Source organism: Manis pentadactyla, chromosome 3 (genome assembly GCF_030020395.1).
Source record: "Manis pentadactyla isolate mManPen7 chromosome 3, mManPen7.hap1, whole genome shotgun sequence".
In the NCBI taxonomy this organism is placed as follows: Eukaryota; Metazoa; Chordata; class Mammalia; order Pholidota; family Manidae; genus Manis; species Manis pentadactyla.
In genome coordinates, this window is record NC_080021.1 from 68,775,555 (window position 1) to 68,789,752 (window position 14,198).

Consider the following 14,198-nt stretch of genomic DNA (forward strand, 5'->3'; position numbering starts at 1 on the left):
AGTGTGGTGGGGAGAAATTAGAAGGATGTAGTTTGCTTTCACTTCACACTAATTTAGAAAGAAAATAAACATCAAAATACCACAGCCAAATAGCCACATTTACTCCTAATTCCCTGTCTTTTCTCCTCTTCTAACATTTGCATTCCAGCCTCTATTCTAAGTCCCATTATTACTGCTTTCTTGTTTGTATTGATGTTCTCAGGAATCTGATGCTCTCTTGAAATGATTTCCAAATCTGTCTCTTGATCTTTCTCCATTCTGAGCTTGACTCACATATTTTCAACCACTGAGCACTCCCCCATGATATCTTATCTCCAGTCCACAGCAAATCTGTGATATTCTCTCCAACCTACTCCTTCTCCTGAATTAACCACCTCCGTCATCCAGACAGAAAGCTCAGAATAATCTGACCTCCTTCACTCCTCATCTCCCATGTCCAAAAGGTTATCAAATATGCTATTTCAGCATCTCCCAAATCTCTTGAATGGACCACTGTCTTCACGTCCACTGCCACAGTCCTCCTGGGGAGTGTGGGGCCTCCTGATGTTCTGTGTTCTTTGCAGCTCTAACCTCTCCACTCCAGATCCTATGCTGCTGAATCTGACGGCACTAATACCAAGTTCTGTTCATTCCTCTGCTTAAAGGTTTCCATCAGCAACTCAACCCCTTTAGATAAGGCCCACATAACATAGCCAGAGAGGTACAGTTTTCTGGAATCACGTTTTGCCTACCTTTCTCACACCCCTCAACCCCCAGTATATATTCATCCATGAACTATACTGTCTTGCCCCATGGGACTCTGTGCTAGTTTCTGAAGAGGCCACCATGAACTTGCCACTCCAGTGCCTGGGTGCTCTACAGTATCCCTCAGGGTAGAATGTCCTACCCTCAGTCCCTGGCAGAGCTCTATTCATTCTCCAATGCCCAACATTAATGCCACTTCCATTATAAAGCATTCCCAAATGCTCTAGTTAGAACTCACAATTCCTTCCTCTACAATCCCACAATACTGTTATTTCTAAGTCTTGCCTGTGTTGTTCATTTTAAAGTTTAGCAAATACATCACCATAAGCCTGTACTCCTTCAACCATGGTTCTACATATTAGACACTCAAAAACAGTGTTAAAACAACATAAGCATCCTATAATGTGGAGAATTATTATAAACTAAATTGAACAATGGAATTAAGATAGATGCAATCTGTAGATAAACAGAATAAATAAGTAATTAATAAAATAATTACCATGGTGGATGATCCCATTTTCTAACAATGCTTGTCCCAAGTGAACACCTTCCTCAGGTCTGTGAATCTCTCCAATTTCCAACAGCCAGGACACAAATTCGCTGCAACAAAAAGCCAATGAAGAAGTTAAATAATTATCTCTTCCCAACGAAGTCTATCTCTACAATGGATACACAAGCCGCTTTGAAAGGAGTCTCAAATATAAAGGACTATTTGCAGTGCATTTCAGCATACATTTTTTTCACGTTATTTAAATTGGGCTCTATTCTAGAAAACTCACTCCCATCCATTCAGACTTACCTAAACTATACTAAATAACTCTTCAACTTGTTGAGACCACTAATAAACACAAAGGACATTTTTAGAGTAGATTTAATTATAAGGCTACTATCCAAAGAAAGGCAAATTTGGGACTAAAGAGAATACAACAGACCTTGAAAATGGCTAAGATACAGAACTAGATAAAGTAATAATGACTTAATAGAAGAGAACTGTCTTGACTGTGGCTTTCCAGGTATAGAGACTCAGTGGGTTTGAAACTCCAAGAGGACAAACAGAACTGCATGTATGGTAGATAGAAATATGAAGATGTCCTCCCTCACCTCCCCCACCCCATCAAGAATCCAACCCCTTTGTTTTTAATCAAATCCTAATCTAGGTGGTGCTATGAATGGGTTTTGCATATGAAATGAAAATCCCAAGTCAGTTGACCTTAAAATATGGGAATTATCCAAGTGGGCTTGACCCAAACAGCTGAGCCCTTTGAAGAAGAGTGTTTTCTCAGGCTGTTGGCACAACGGAAGTGAGAAAATCAAAAGCATAAGAAAGATTCAGTGTACCACCACAGTCTTTGAAGATAGAGGGGCTATGTAGCAAGGAATTCCTGCAACCACTAGCTGATAGAGCTCCTGGCTAACAGCCAGCATGGAAACGGAGGCCTCATTCTTAACAACCACAAAGGACTGAATTCTGCCAACAACCTGCATGTATGTGCTTGAAAGTGGATTTTCAAGAGACTCAAGATAAGAGCTCAGCCCACACCTTGATTTTGGCCTACGCAGAGAGCCCATGGTTGCTCACCTGGACTTCTGACCTACAGAACAAGGAGCCACTAGGTATATGCTAATTTTTTTTGCAACAATAGAAAATTAATACCCACTGAAAGGCATAGAAAAGTTTTGCTACACTGTTTTCAAGGTTTGACATTATTTGGTAAACTCACCAGTTATATCTAAACCGTCATCCACAAGTAATACTCCAGCACAAAACCACCCATCAGAACTGTCTACCAGGTACAGCTGCTGTGGCTATAAAAGGCCACAGGGTAGTATAGCTCCCAGCTTTCACCATTTGGGGGTGAGAGGAGGAGCCCCAGATATCAAGATAAGAAGGATGATGTTTTGTAACACTTAGGAGAGCCTCAGCTCGGTAGTGATTTTTTTTTTTTATGGCCATGTGGTATCATTATGAGAACACTAAATAAACAGACACTTTATAATAAAATCTTTTATCATACTCATGCTATAAAAATCTAACATTTGAACTATCACACAAGCTAACGAATATATTTTGGAATGGTTTTTGTTTTTGCACAGAGGCGAGAGAAGCAAAGATACAGAAAGTGTCAGGAAAATAAAGTTTCCATTTATTTCAAAATCAAAAGCAAAACATATGGCTGAAGTCAAATAACCAAGGGCTGTGGAAGTCTAAAAATGGATATCTAGTCTAAAGAGCACATTTTAAGGCAGAAGAAGTTGTTAAAGTGCTTTTATTCTGCTATTAAGTAAGAACCATCCATAAGAAAGAAAATAAAAGAAGATAAAATATATACTGGTAAGGTCATGTACTCTGTAATAAGACAACCTGGATTCAAATCCTGGTTCTGCCTCTACCAGCTGTGGGATACTGGATTAATAAATGCAGCTCTCTAAACCTCAGTTTTTTCCTCAATACCACAGAAGTAATAAGAAAATCAACCTTACAGTGCTGTCATAAATTAAATGTGCTACTAGATGTCAGAAACTCAGCATAGTGCCTGGCACGCTGTGAGTGCTTATTAAATGTGAGTGGTTGGCAAGCAGGTTTAGGTGGTTGGTATGCAGCTAAAGTCTATTTTCTGTTCTGATGTCACCATATTCTTGAATAAGTCAATTGAAAATGGGGAAATACCACATTTTAAGTATTGCTATAAATTAGGAGTATAGAGGGAAAAGGAGGAGGAGTAGGAAATGAAGTTAGTCAGTGGCTTTATTATGGGACGTACTCAAGTAACACGAATACATCAACTCTGCAAAAGGATCATGAGCTAGTCAGAAACTATCTCAAATTTGGGCTGTAACATAGATGTAGTTTGCCGTATGGAAAAGGCCACAACTAACACAGCTAACATTTGCTGAGTTTTTCCTATATATCATGTGCTCTGGGAATGCTTTACGTAACATTACAGCTAACCAGCACTACAGCCATGTAAGACAGTGTGCAGAAAGGAGGGTTGACAAAGCCCTTTCTCTTTCAATACGGAAAAACTTAAGCCTGGGTTTCCCTTCCAGCTCTGGGTTTCCCTAGGAGTCTGATCTGTGTTACTAGGCAGGCACTCTTTATGGTAAAAACAACCCCTGATGGTTGAATTAAATATTTTTATAAGGTACAGCTTGAAGCGACCCTCTTGTAATTGGGCACATCTCTGTTGGGTCCCTGGAAGTTGTGCCCATAAAGCTGTTAAAAAGAAATCGTGTCTTTGCTACATGCAGCTTCTAAGCCAGGATGGGCTCACAGCTACTCTCTCCCTTGCACAAGTGCTGTCGCCTGGAGGACCACCGTCTGGCCCACGATGAGGACCATGATGAGCCAAGGACAGCCCCCATGCTGCCTTACGGGCACCCAGTTTCCTGGTCTAAGTTCTTCTGATGGTGTGGGTGGTTATTTTGTGTGTCTGCAAAATTATTAAAAAGACATTCTGGCAGGTATTACAGGTAAGCACTATAATCATCTCCATTTTTAGAGAGGAAAGAGAAGTTTAACTTTCCCAAATCTCTCAGTTGGTTGGTGGTAGGACCAGATTTGAATGGAGACGGTCTGATTGTGAAGTCTGGGCTTTGAACCACTACTACAATCTGCTTCTATAGAGTTGACACTGGCATTTATGAGCTCTATGAATTTAGGCATGTTAAACTCCCTGAGTCCCTAATTTCTCAATCTTTAAAAAAATATAAAAATTGTAACTCCTAAGTATGCATTTAAGGATCAGAAATCATGTACAGGCAGAAAAACAGCACAGAACCTGGCCTAGCAGAGGCTCCTGAAGGCGTCTGCCCTTGCCTCTGGCCTTGCATGCCTAACTCAGGAGCGACTCCCTCATGCAGCCAACTGCAGTATCCCAGGGACACACAGTCCGTCCACGCTAAAAGCGAGGTGACCTCCCTCGTCTGTTGCCCTGTGCCTGGCCACTTGCATGACCCACTTTTTCTGACTCCTCCTCTACCACCCTCCAACCTGAGCTCAGCTGTCAAAGTTCTGATTTAAGTGATCGTGTAAACTGTGTGTTCAGTCTTGACATTTCTCTGACTTTCAGGCTCTGTACTCACATGCTTGCCGGGCTCTGTCCCTGCAGGCAAACCCACCTGCCTGCAGCCCCTGCCTGACCCCAGCCCCAGCCTCCACGGAAGCTGGTACTTCAGGCCTTGTCAAGGTCACCAGTGAATGGATGGAGGACTTAATTTTCTGGTCATGATTCCTGGTTCTATATCTATTCAGTCATCTCCATATGATCCAGGAAGTGTTGACAGTAGAAATATCCAAAAATGTTTAGGGGGATATGTTTTTAAAGAAAAACAAATAATTAAAGGAAAGTCAACACAGGAGATAATGAAAATATGAACAGAACACATGCACCCAGATCACCAGCCCTACCTTCCAAGGAAGCATTTAGGGAACGTCGTCAGTTTTCTTTTTCTGTCTTTGATCAGATTTCCTTGTTTGCACATCATTTTGTAAAGTTTCTCACCCTGTTCGGAGATCATTACCCAGGTATCTTGCTCCATTCCTAATTTTAAACCTATCAAAAATGAAACAAAGGACAGATAACTGAAGAAGTCTCTTCACTCACTTGTGCCTTCATCATCAAACATGTATTGCACGTCTACCATTCAGGTGGTTACAGACACAGGGCTCTATACAAGAGCCCTGGCTTTGGAGAAGTACATGGGAGGCCAGGGAGACAGTCAAGGCAAGATTCCCAGGGCCACAGGACACCTTTGTGCAAACTGTGCCCCAAAGGCACATGGTTTGGCCAGTGAAGGAAGAGCAGCTGTATTTTGGGTTCCATGTACACCTTTTGCAGGATTAGATCAGCACAACTGGTTAGGGGGGCAGAAACAGCCATGGAGGAAAAAATGTGATACAGTAAAGCATATTCAAGTATCTTGCATCTGTCTAAGAAATGTTAAGAAAGTTTGCATGAAAGAGCTAGGTTTGAATGCATGGGGATGAATCATCCCTGGAGAGAGAGAAGGTATTCACATGAGCTAACTTAGCTGAAGCAGCACAGAAGCACGGAGTCCAGGTTGTAGGCAAGAGGACCAGAAATGTGTGGCAGGGCAGGCAGGGTCCTTGCTCAAGCACAGTTTCAGCACACCCCATTCCTTAGGTACTAGGGAGCGCCAAGTGCTTTAACCAGAGGGAGGTAAGGCAGGGTAGTAGAGGAAAGAGTTTTGTTTGCTTTGGAAACAAAACTCAGAGGCCAGTGTAAGGCACAAACTGAAAGAGGGATGGTTTTTAAAGAGTGAGAGCATTAGGAGGGAACCTCAAACGTCCAGGTAAGGTGAAGCTCCTGCTGATGATAAAGGGGCTACAGGGTGAAGAGGATGGAGCTGAAAAACATCTAGGAGGTGGTACTGATAAGACACAGCACTGGGTTAAACCTAGGCACAAAGGAGGGAAGAAATCAGGATGCCTTCCAGGCTTCTCATGTGAGAACTGAACTGGGGAGGGAGCATGTTGGGCAAAGGGTTTCAAGTAAGGAGGAACCTGCGCTGAGCAGGTGGAGTTTGGTTGTCTGGGTTAAGCCCAGGAGTCAGGGGAATACTTGCATGTGGAGCTCAAGAATGAGGCAAGGCTGGAAATGAAAATCGAGAAAGAGCAGTTAGAGTGGAAGTGAGTCTGGTGGGAATAGATAACCAGGCAAGGACGAAATCCCAGGAACTCTGACAACCAGTGCATGGGACTGATGAAGAGAACTGTTGCAGAGGAAATACTTGAATTATTTTTAGTCTTCTAGCTACAAAATTTCTTACAAAAATTTTACTTTTTAAAATGGAGGAGCCATTAATGTTTGCCAGCAATAGGGAGTAATCCATTAAGAATAGATTCTGTTAACATGAACAGATTTACAGAATGTACTTATTATTACTCTTTCATTCTTTTTCCCTTCCCCTTCTCTCCCTTCCCTTCCCCTGCCCTATTCCCTTTCTCTTTCCCTTTCCCTTCCTTCCTTCCTTCTTTTTTTGCCTCAAGTTTATCTTTATGCATAGCCATACTGAAAAGAATAAAGGTTCAACTTGATAAATAATTCCATTTGCCTCTTAAATGATCTGCTATGCTATCTGAATTAACTGCTAGATTCAATAAAACTTAGATTCAGTTATGCATTCATAATCCTTGTTTCAAAATTTTCTATCTGGTTCTTCAACCCAGACCAATCAAAGGTATAAGTATTTGGAAATTCTTATACAAATGTGTACTATGAATATCTTAATCAAGGTAGGAACTTTATACTTCAAGAGAAAATAGCTAAAGATGGAAAAAAGGGCTCTTTGTGCTCTGAAATTTCATCAGCAATGAGATGGGTTTATTCCTAGGTCTCTGTGAGAAGACATAAGTATGGTCTTGTTTGTTGTCAATTATTTGGTAAAATAACTAGGTTCTGGACAGTCTGGAAAACAATTAACTGTAAAGATGGAGGCCACATGCACCTGGTCAGTGACAGAGGCTACCTCAGAGGGGTCAGCCATAATTTTTTTTTTTAACCATGAAAAAGGTGGCAAGTAGACTCAGCTAGTTTAAGGATAACAACTAAGTACATTTGTAAATTTTCTTTTTCATTTGTGATTTTGATGCATTTTATCTGGTTTCCATTGTCCTTAGAGTATTATAAATAAATATGGATCAGGAGCAAACAGACATGATGAAATAACAACTATGCAGTTACGTTTTAATGCAGGAAAATTTTCTTTGTATAATCTCCTCTTTGAGGCCTTGTTTTACTATGAGAAATAAAAATATGGACACTTAAAAAAAAAACTAGTAGTTATACAGGCATTTCTATGTCCTAGCTGAATTAAAGAAATATGCTTACTTGCAGATAAACATCATACAACTGAATATTATCAGGTCAAATATCTCTTGCAAATCTTGCAAAAAGAATTATGCAGATTTTCACTAGACCTCCTCATGTGACCAAGCTCTTCATTGGGTTACATTACATAATATTCAATGGCACTGTAAAAAATTTTTTAAAGATGATATATATCCAACTTCTTATTCTACAATTAGAACACTAACAAATTTAGTCAATGAATTTTCAATATACTGTTAGATATATAGAGAACAACTGCTGGAGGCCCAACAACACTGCATTATATCATTGAAGTTCATCTCTTAAAGGAAAACTCTGCAATGATGCTTTAGAAATGGCAAGAATAAAGTGCAACGAGAATTGAACAAATTTTAAAGTGAGCAAAACTGTTTGCTATGAGTGAATGTTTGTGTGCCCTGAAATTTATAAGTTGAAACCATTAACACCCAGTGTGATGGTATTAGGAGGTAGAGCCTTTGGGAAATGATAGATGAATCCCTTAAAAACGGGATTAGTGCTTTTTTATAAAAGAGATACCCAAGACATCTCTCACCCCTCCTGCCATGCGAGGACACAGTGAGAAGATGGCTGTTATGACCCAGTAAGTGGGCTCTCACCAGACACCAAATCATGGGCCACCAGCCCCTAGAGCAGCAAGAATGTTTCCACTGTTTATAAGCCATTAGTCCAAGGCATTCTGTTATAGCAGCTGCAAGAGACTAAGACACAGAAAGACACTGCCAGCCACACATCATTTTTTTGCTAGCTACAGAAAGTTTTCCTTTTCTTTTAGTAACTTATAACTTTGGAAGTATTCAAAAAAGAATTTTAGCACAAGGCTTACATCACATGGAAAATCAAAGTGAACATATCATACACCTTTTGACTTTCTCCTAATTTTTGCCCATTATTTGCTTTCTTGCTAAGTTAGAATCTTCACAAAGTGTAATTGTGCCCAATTCATACACCCACCTTTTCGCCGCTCTCTTTCTTTCAAAATAGCTTCAAACCATTCATGCTTCTCTTCAGGTGTTTTCGCCATACACACAAACCATTTATTCTTTGCTGTGTTATGTATCTTCCATCCATTCACAACAATGTGTCCACTACTATGGAAGTCAGCTGGAAATTAATGCATAAAGGTGAGCAAACAAATATCATATTAGTAATATGTCAACACGATCATTCAGTTCACAGAGGTTCCAAAAAGACTGAATTCTTCAAAATATCTTTGATTTACATATGTGTATTAAAGAACATAAAAATTTCTTAGAAATGAAATGCAGTCAGTGCTCAATAATGAAACATTTTAAATTCATAACAGTAATGCATTGCATGAAATTACACATCCAAACTAATCAACATTCCTTTCCTCTATGCCCAAAAATACTGTTGAAGTTCCCAAAGCAATAAAAAAAGAACTTTTAAAGAGTTTTCATCTCAATAATCAAATATTTAAAGTGTTAGATTCATTTTGCTTTTCTAATATTCCTTTGAAATATTATTGTAGGTTTCAGAGACAAACTGTACCCCCACAGAACAATTCTCAATTGTCTAATACACCACACAATAAGATCAGAACAAGTGAATAGAACATTCTAAGAGTGCATTTACCTAATTCTCAGTAAATGGAAATGTACCAACATCAATTCATTATCAGTGCACATGGCTGAAAAATACACACTTTCAAACCACATCATTCCATATAATTGGCATAAACAGAAATGCACAAAAAACTTTGAGTTCGTATGCACATTGAATTGTATTTTTCTAGGTCTCACCATAATTCTGGCTAACCTGTCATGCTGGATTTGAAAACATCAAGAGTAAACCCACCATAGCAGTTCTCTAACTAACAGCAGGTAGAGGAGAGTGACATGACTTGCATCCAGCCTTTACTGGCATGACAGTCTGCAAAGCAAAGATTCCAAGATGGGAAAACATACGACAAAAGACTGAATCAGCATCTGTACCAATTAAAGTGATACTTGTTTGTGCACCCTCACCAAGAGTCACTGAACAGGGATGGTCGGTGGACAAAATGTGAGCCACAAAACGTTAGAGGTGGTTTACAGAAATGAATTTGTGGCACTGTACCTTTTTTATGTTTTCTTTTTCTTCAAATGGTTTATTTCATTTGATAAATTCTGAGTAGAGATATACATGGTTGGAACTCATTCACCCACAATCTGTTCCCCACAGTCTTTTTAGCTCCAAAATCACCACACATTATCTGATCAAACTAACTGTTCCAAAAATGCATTATTAAATGATTGTGTATAGTTGGGAGGTATTAAAAATTCCAAGTTACATTTGATCCAGGATAGAATTAGACTAAGTATTAGTCTGTAGTTTATGCACATGTGCTATGAGCCCATTAATTTTCAGTAACAATCTGTGGTAACATACATATTCAAATGCAGATCCAAATGCAGGGATTCCCCCCATAAGGAAATAACAATCTGTTTTTAAAGGGAATTTTTGTACTTTTCTTCTTATCTTGACGATTTCTTTCATGTCATGTCTTATACAAAGTAGCAGAGCCTCAGAATACATGTCAGTTAAGTATCAATGGAGTAGGTAAGGAAGCGGAAATATTCATTCATATTATGCTACAACCCCACCTTAATACCTATAAAAATAACCACTGAGAAATTATGATAAATTGGGGTAGGAAAAGATCAAATTGTACATGTTCAAACACCCTCCTTCCCCAAGTTGTCACCTTACAAGGTCAGTATCACAACAAGCACAAAGTTTTCAGACTCTCTCCTCTTCCAAAATCAGGCCAAGATTACCTAAGTGAAGCCTAGCCCTGAAGCTTAAAGGATCCCACACTCCCACTAGTGTTATTATCCTTTTAACAATACTCTAGATGAAGAAAATCAGAATAGGCACACACAACCTGAAATAATAAAACACTGGGCTTATTCAAAACGAACATAATGTCTTACTCCCACAGAACAAGAGGAACACGAGTTCAAGAGCCAGGTGATGCTCCTGACCTAGCACAGTATGTGCCCTGGGCCAGCCGCTCTATAACCTGGGTCTTCCTTCCTTCCCTCCTTGGATTACTTGAGCCTGACTCTGCTGACTCTTCCTACATATTTTCCATCAGCCCATGTCTTATTAGCTCAAAAGCCTTTATCACTCAAAATCAAGTCAAACCACGTAGGTTTGCTTTAGAGTCTCCATAAGCTGACTTCACACTATCTAACCAATGCCATTTCCCATTATGTCAGTGTGCCACTCTTTGGTGCTTTCACCCTTGTCCTGTGAATACTTACGTGTTCCCCAGGCAGAGGCTCTCACTGAGATACCCCACTCTGCTGTCCACCTCATCAACTTTTTCTTCTCTTCAAAGTGTACCCACATCTTCACTGAAGCCTTGCTTAAACACTGTACTTGTGCATTCAAACTGCTCTTGGAGACAGTACGATTAAACTCAGAACCAGACAAGTCAGCATGTGATTCCATGTGGCTCTTGTTTCATGTATAGACAGCAAGATCATTAGCTGACTGTATAATCTACCATCTCAAGTAACAAGTTAATTGCTGTACCAATACACTATTTTGAAAGAACAGCTTGTGAGACCTAATAATTTAAAACTAAAGGATAATGTTCTTTTTAAATTTCATGTGCTAGCTACTTTCTATCATCAATTTTTTTAAAATGTAATTTTAAACATCTACATATATTAAACATATTAACATCATTACATACATACATCTACACACACATACATCCATATATATATATATATACAAATACATGTATATACATACAACAGGCCTCAAAATATAGTATATTTCATAATGATACATAATTACCAAGTTATCAACGCTATACAAAATAAGCAACTGATTTTCATTTATTTCAAAAGACTTAGTAATATTTAAACACCTTCATAATTTTAATCATAGCACATTTCTCAATACCTTTATTCTACAAAATAAGAAACTTATCCATAAAGAATACCCACAATGAGATCATGGTAAAGTTCAATAGTGCTTTTCCACAGTAGGAATTTTAAATATTTTTTGACAATGAGAATAAATAATTTATTAGTGGCAAACACAGGAATTTCCAAGTTTCAATGGGTCTGAAATATTAATTTTATGGGAAGTGTCAAAAAGGAATGGAATTAAAATTGCCATTCATTAAGTGTGGAATATCCAAGTACAAGTCTCTAGTCATTGATTTCTTTTCCTAAAAGAGAAAAATTCAAGGAGCAGCCCTGAACAATTCACTAATTATTCTGAAGCCATAGTGCTTGCAAATTCCTTACTCTTAAGTCAGCAGTTTGTATGAGAGGAGGTTTTTAAAAAACTGATACAATTATAAATCTCAGAGGAAATTCTTTCCAGTTCAAAGACTTGCATTTTAATGAGACATAACATAGTCAAGTATTGTATTCTCAAGCTGGGAAACAGAAGAAACTGCCAGAAAATATTTTTCAAAACATCAAGCAACTGATGTTTAAATAATGTATTAAACCTCATTCTGTTGATCAATAGGGTAAATGTGTAAATTTCTAAGAAAAATGTTTAAAATTAAAATTTACCCATATTATGAATATTTAATGTTCAGAAAATTATTTTTTGGAATAAATCTTTGATTTTGTCAAATAATAGAAGAAAATTTTCTGGCATCCAAAATAGCATGTGACAACAATGGAATATTACTTGGCCATTAAAAAGAATGGGATCTTGTCATTTGCAAGAACATGGATGGAAGTAGAGGGCCTTATGCTACATGAAATAAGCCAGATAGAGAAAGACAAATACTGTGTGATCCCACTTATATGTAGAGTCTAAAAAATGAAAGACAAATGACCAAACAAAGAAACAAAACAGAAACAGACTCATAAATAATGAGAACAGACTGGTGGTGCCATAGGGCAGGGGGTTCAGTGAATAGGTGAGATAGGTGAAGCAGATCAAGAGGTACAAACTTCCAATTATAAAACAAGTCAGTCACAGGGACAAAAAGTACAGCATAGAATAAAGTCAATAATATTATAATACCTTTGCATGGTGACAGATGAAGAGCATTGCATAATGTGTAAAATTGTCAAATCACTATGTTGTACACATGAAACTAATCTAATATTGAATATTGACTATATTTCAATCTTTTTAGAAATGCATATGACGTTCTTATGGCAGAAAAAAAGGTTCCAACTGATTTTTCTTTTAAAACTCTAAAAAGTAGCTGCATTTAATTCCTAAAAATACTTCTTTAAATAAAAAAAAAATAATAGCATATTGAAAATTTAAGTGTATCAGAAAAGAATTATTATGCTTTTAATAGTCTTTTCAACATTTAAAGTTATGCTTTTTAATTAAGAATGTATTCAGTTCAGCTTATGCAACACTACAGTTATTAAGGTAACTGATTTATCTGTTCAATTGACTATTAAGTAACAATAAATATTATGTTTATTTGGTATTAAACATGAAAATAAAGATGACTATAAATAAGATAACACTTATTAAAATGAAAAAGGGTACCAATTATATAAATCACATTTTAAAGCATTTTTTGTCTATGCATGAAACACAAATTGAAGGAAATATTTTATTAAATCTCATTTATTTATCTTTGGATAGTGAGATTATCTATTATTTTCCATCTTTCTATCTCTTTGTAATCTCAAAATTTTCTTTAATAAGCAATTAGTTTTCCAAACAGTATATTCAGTATTTTCAGATAGTTTCAAATATTTGTATTAAAAATGACAGCTTAACTTTTTCTTTAAAAAGAATCTATTCACTTAAGAATAAAAATTCTACATCTGATCAAATTCAAATTTGACTATATATAGCAACCTATGGTTTGCCCAACACTAAACTACAGACCACATTTTCTACAGGTCAACATTCTTACTCTCTGTCCAACTACACAAATACACTAGTTCCTATGAGAGCATACAAAATGATCTGGTGCTACTTTTTGAATGAATTTCCAAGCATATACTATGAAAATTACCATGAAAATTAATTCTAGAAAGTCCAACAGCCTTCCTACTTAATTCTTAAGCTGTGTATTTTTTCTAGCATCATGGTAAAACTAACATCTTCAGAAAGAATCTTCAAAGGGAAATTCAGTCAGAATTCACTGAAATGGAAGTTGGATCTAGAGAATGGTAGAAAGGAAGTCTGGCCACAACCTCAACAGCTACCATCATCCTTGAACACAGGAAGTAATGAATAACATGGATATATTAATTATACTTCCACATGTTATATCATCATTGAATCTATTCTGAGATATAACAGACATAATCCTAGTCATTAAACATTATAAATGAAGTACAATCACATTTATTTTTCAAAAGATTTGAATAGCTACATATTAACTGGAAGTTCAGTCTCATTGCAAATGCAATTATTTATTCTCTAAGTTTGAGCTAAATAAATGCAATTAGATGTCTGATGAGATCCCTTACTTAGAAGAGCATTTTATTTATATCTTCAGTAAATAAAAATACTCAGTATTTCTACAATACATTCAAATAGATGGGAGAACATTTAAATTTTCCTTCAAATGCTCTAAGCATGTTTTAAAATATATCTCAATTAATTCACTATTATTGTTTA

General features: G+C 37.2%; 1 protein-coding gene across 4 annotated transcripts in view; it reads right to left on the minus strand.

Annotated features, from left to right (window-relative positions):
* PREX2 (phosphatidylinositol-3,4,5-trisphosphate dependent Rac exchange factor 2) overlaps positions 1–14,198 on the minus strand; it is a 304,312-nt gene that overhangs the window by 180,771 nt on the left and 109,343 nt on the right. For all 4 annotated transcript variants that reach the window (XM_036886229.2, XM_057498014.1, XM_036886230.2 and 1 more), the window contains exons 9-11: positions 8,568–8,717; positions 5,153–5,297; positions 1,244–1,344 (exon numbers count right to left, since the gene is read on the minus strand). In XM_036886229.2, coding sequence (XP_036742124.2) covers positions 1,244–1,344; positions 5,153–5,297; positions 8,568–8,717 — 396 coding nt within the window. The remainder of the gene's footprint in view (positions 1–1,243; positions 1,345–5,152; positions 5,298–8,567; positions 8,718–14,198) is intronic.